The sequence below is a fragment of the Sinocyclocheilus grahami genome, unplaced genomic scaffold (genome assembly GCF_001515645.1).
Source record: "Sinocyclocheilus grahami isolate Dianchi unplaced genomic scaffold, SAMN03320097.WGS_v1.1 scaffold318.1, whole genome shotgun sequence".
In the NCBI taxonomy this organism is placed as follows: Eukaryota; Metazoa; Chordata; class Actinopteri; order Cypriniformes; family Cyprinidae; genus Sinocyclocheilus; species Sinocyclocheilus grahami.
Genome location: NW_015505497.1, coordinates 7,979 through 10,814, shown reverse-complemented (window position 1 = coordinate 10,814; position 2,836 = coordinate 7,979). Strand labels below are relative to the sequence as shown.

The following is a 2,836-nucleotide window of genomic DNA, read 5'->3' as shown; positions in this document are numbered from 1 at the left end:
ACTCTGGGTAACGACAGTGTGTCTGTGGAGATGCAATGTTTTTTTACTTCTTTCACATCAGATGTTGTTTTGTTTGACAAAATGTGCAACGAGTTCCAAGCATCACATGACATTAGTCCAAAAGAGGACAAATACCTCCTCTATCCAGGATATGCCTGGAAGCCTTAACTAACTCCTCTCTCTATCCTTTTTGAGCAGGTTAAATTGTGACCCCAGATGGAACAGCCAAGTTCTTTGAAATGCAGTCATAAAAGACTTCAATCATTGAACAAGGAAACAGTCTGTACGTTTGGCACAAACTGCAGGAAACGTGGACGAGGGACAAAAAATGTGCCAATCTAAGAGCATGACTTCTACATAGGGGTTTGTGAAGCTGGTTGATCCAGTTTTGACTGGCAGGAGGACTTGGCTGTCCCTAATGTCATGGCTCTTGTCCGTTTAATTTAAACTCAAGTTTAATGAGTGCTCAGGACTAAAGATCTTGGATATGGTTTTGTGCAGCATCACTCAGAGGGTTTAAATGGTTGCATAAAATATTTAACAGAATGTCAACAAGATTGTATGTATAAACTAGTCTGGACAGACCCATTCTACATTCAACTTTTAGGTTATTTTTTCATATGTCATAATTCTAGTTATTCCAAATCTATAAGATTCATACAAGTGTATCCAAACTCAAGTGTGTCACCATATGTTCAGCGCTGCATTATCTAATCTCTTAAACTGATTATCTCTCTACATTGTTTTTGCTCGTTGTTAATCATTGTTTGAAATAATAGCATTACGTCTTCATATTAAACACTCTATATTTAAAACAAATTGTGCCAACAGCTTATTAAAAACTATTCATGTAGCCGATTCTGTTGTAGCTATGACATGCAATTTAACTTTCTTAACTTGTACTGCAGCTGTATTGTATTGAACTGAAAGTCAGCGTTGCGTCAATGTAATACTTTCAATGCCTAAGGTTCAGATCTTAATTCGCATAACGCGCACGTCTTCTTACCTGCCGATGTCGGAGCACCTGGAAGAGTCCGCAGAAACAGCAGCGTGCGTAAACGCGCATCTCTGTTTGGTGGCTAAAATGATGCAAATGCAGATGATCACAACACAGCACACTAAAGCGAGTATGCAGAAGCAGCAGCGTCTCGACTGAGATTTGGCCATGCTTTGATCAGCGCGCGTTCAGCAGGTAGAATGAGACGCGCGCGCAGCTCACTGACTTTTTGAGTGTCGGGGCGGAGAGGAGGCGCGCGACTGAGTGACTTTAGGACGCACTTAAACTTTATAAACGTACTTGAGAGAGTAGGAGTAACTGTACAGTGAAGTCAGTGTGAACACGAAATTTTATTTGAAGGAATTCATAAAACAAGTCAGGAGTGAGTTACTGTACTGTGACTTTTATGAAGCCCATCGCCCCTTTTAATCTGATTTTAAAAAGTTACATAAATGTTTATATTTATTATGTTTAATTATTCATGTGAGGGGAAAAAAACAGCAATTCTTCCGCCAATGAATAGGCTTCAGTTCGTGGTTGCCAACGGAATTTGCGAATGTGCAGTGAGGCACGTGCAATAGACTATTTATCGTTATTTACGACTTCCTGCGCGTTTATCAGTTTAGAATTTATAGTCAGAACAATATATTTTTATTACATTAATACCATAGTAGCCTACATAAATACAAGTAAAATTTTAGAAGAAACAGCAGTACAGAATACTGCAGTTGACATCTAAAAATGTCGGCTATATATAATTTCATGAGTTTGTGTGCCCATATAATCTTATTTTAGCATTAGTGATAAACAGATTTGGCTTGATGTCTGCAATGGAGGGCTCAGAGAGACTATTCTGTTCCAGCTCCGATAGCCTCCTATAGGCAGAAAGATAAATAAATAAAAAAGCACAAAAAGGAGGAGATGGGGAGGAGGAGGGACGATTAATTGGAAGATTAGATGGGCGTACTCCTCCCGAAATTACATTAATAACTTCACTTGCGTAGAATTCTTTCAATTTTTTTTACTGTCCTTATTTAGTCCTGTTTGTTGTTTTCAGCTTTTGATTTTAGTCTGTACCAGCTAACCAACTTTTGTAATTTATTAGCCTAACAAAAGTTAATAAATATGTCTTTTGGCATAAAGGAGGTTAGTTTATATTTGCACATAACTGGGTTATCACAGTTTTATTCATTTAACAAAGAATGAAAAGTAACAGAACTTTGCTAACTCAAACTTTAAAAAAGTAAATTAATAGCCTATACTTATGAGAAAAGTACATGATAAACTATCTTGATTATCTCAAATATGGAATTGTGATTCCTGAGAAAGATTAGATTAATCTTGCATTGATCTCTCCGAGAATTTCATCTCAACGATTTCTCATACTGTACTCATATTTGGAAAGAAGAATCTGTGACTCACTTTAGTCAACTCATCACCATCTACTTAGCATCTATCATGAATGATGACAACCATAACATTTAAAGTTGTTAGGTGAGTTTGATCACATTAGGGGAAAAAAAACATATTGGCAAGAGACAATGTCACATTCCACAAGGGCCTTTAAAACTTTTCGTTTTTAACCTGGAGAAATTCACAGAAGTTGATAGAGAATGCACACTGAATTTAATGAATTGAGAGTGTTTTTTAAATTTATTTACTGTAAATTCGTTTTTTTTTCTTGTTTGTTTTTTGTTTTCACAGCTGGCTCTTCTTCAAATTAACTCTACACAGCTGCCTTCCTGTCACTGCCTTGGAAGTTCTGTAGGTCAGTAGCATCACATAAAACTGATTAAATGTGTCTTTACTTCCATTTCTCGAGAAAATATAATTAGCTTG

The 2,836-nt window shown here is 36.7% G+C and overlaps 1 protein-coding gene across 1 annotated transcript in view; it reads right to left on the bottom strand.

Annotated features, from left to right (window-relative positions):
- Positions 1-1,253, bottom strand: part of LOC107602034 (gamma-glutamyltransferase 5-like) — a 17,643-nt gene extending 16,390 nt beyond the window's left edge. Inside the window, exon 1 of the mRNA XM_016294422.1 lies at positions 1,007-1,253. Within this exon, the coding sequence (XP_016149908.1) occupies positions 1,007-1,167 (161 nt within the window). The 5' untranslated portion in view covers positions 1,168-1,253. The remainder of the gene's footprint in view (positions 1-1,006) is intronic.
- Between the last annotated feature and the right edge of the window lie 1,583 nt (positions 1,254-2,836).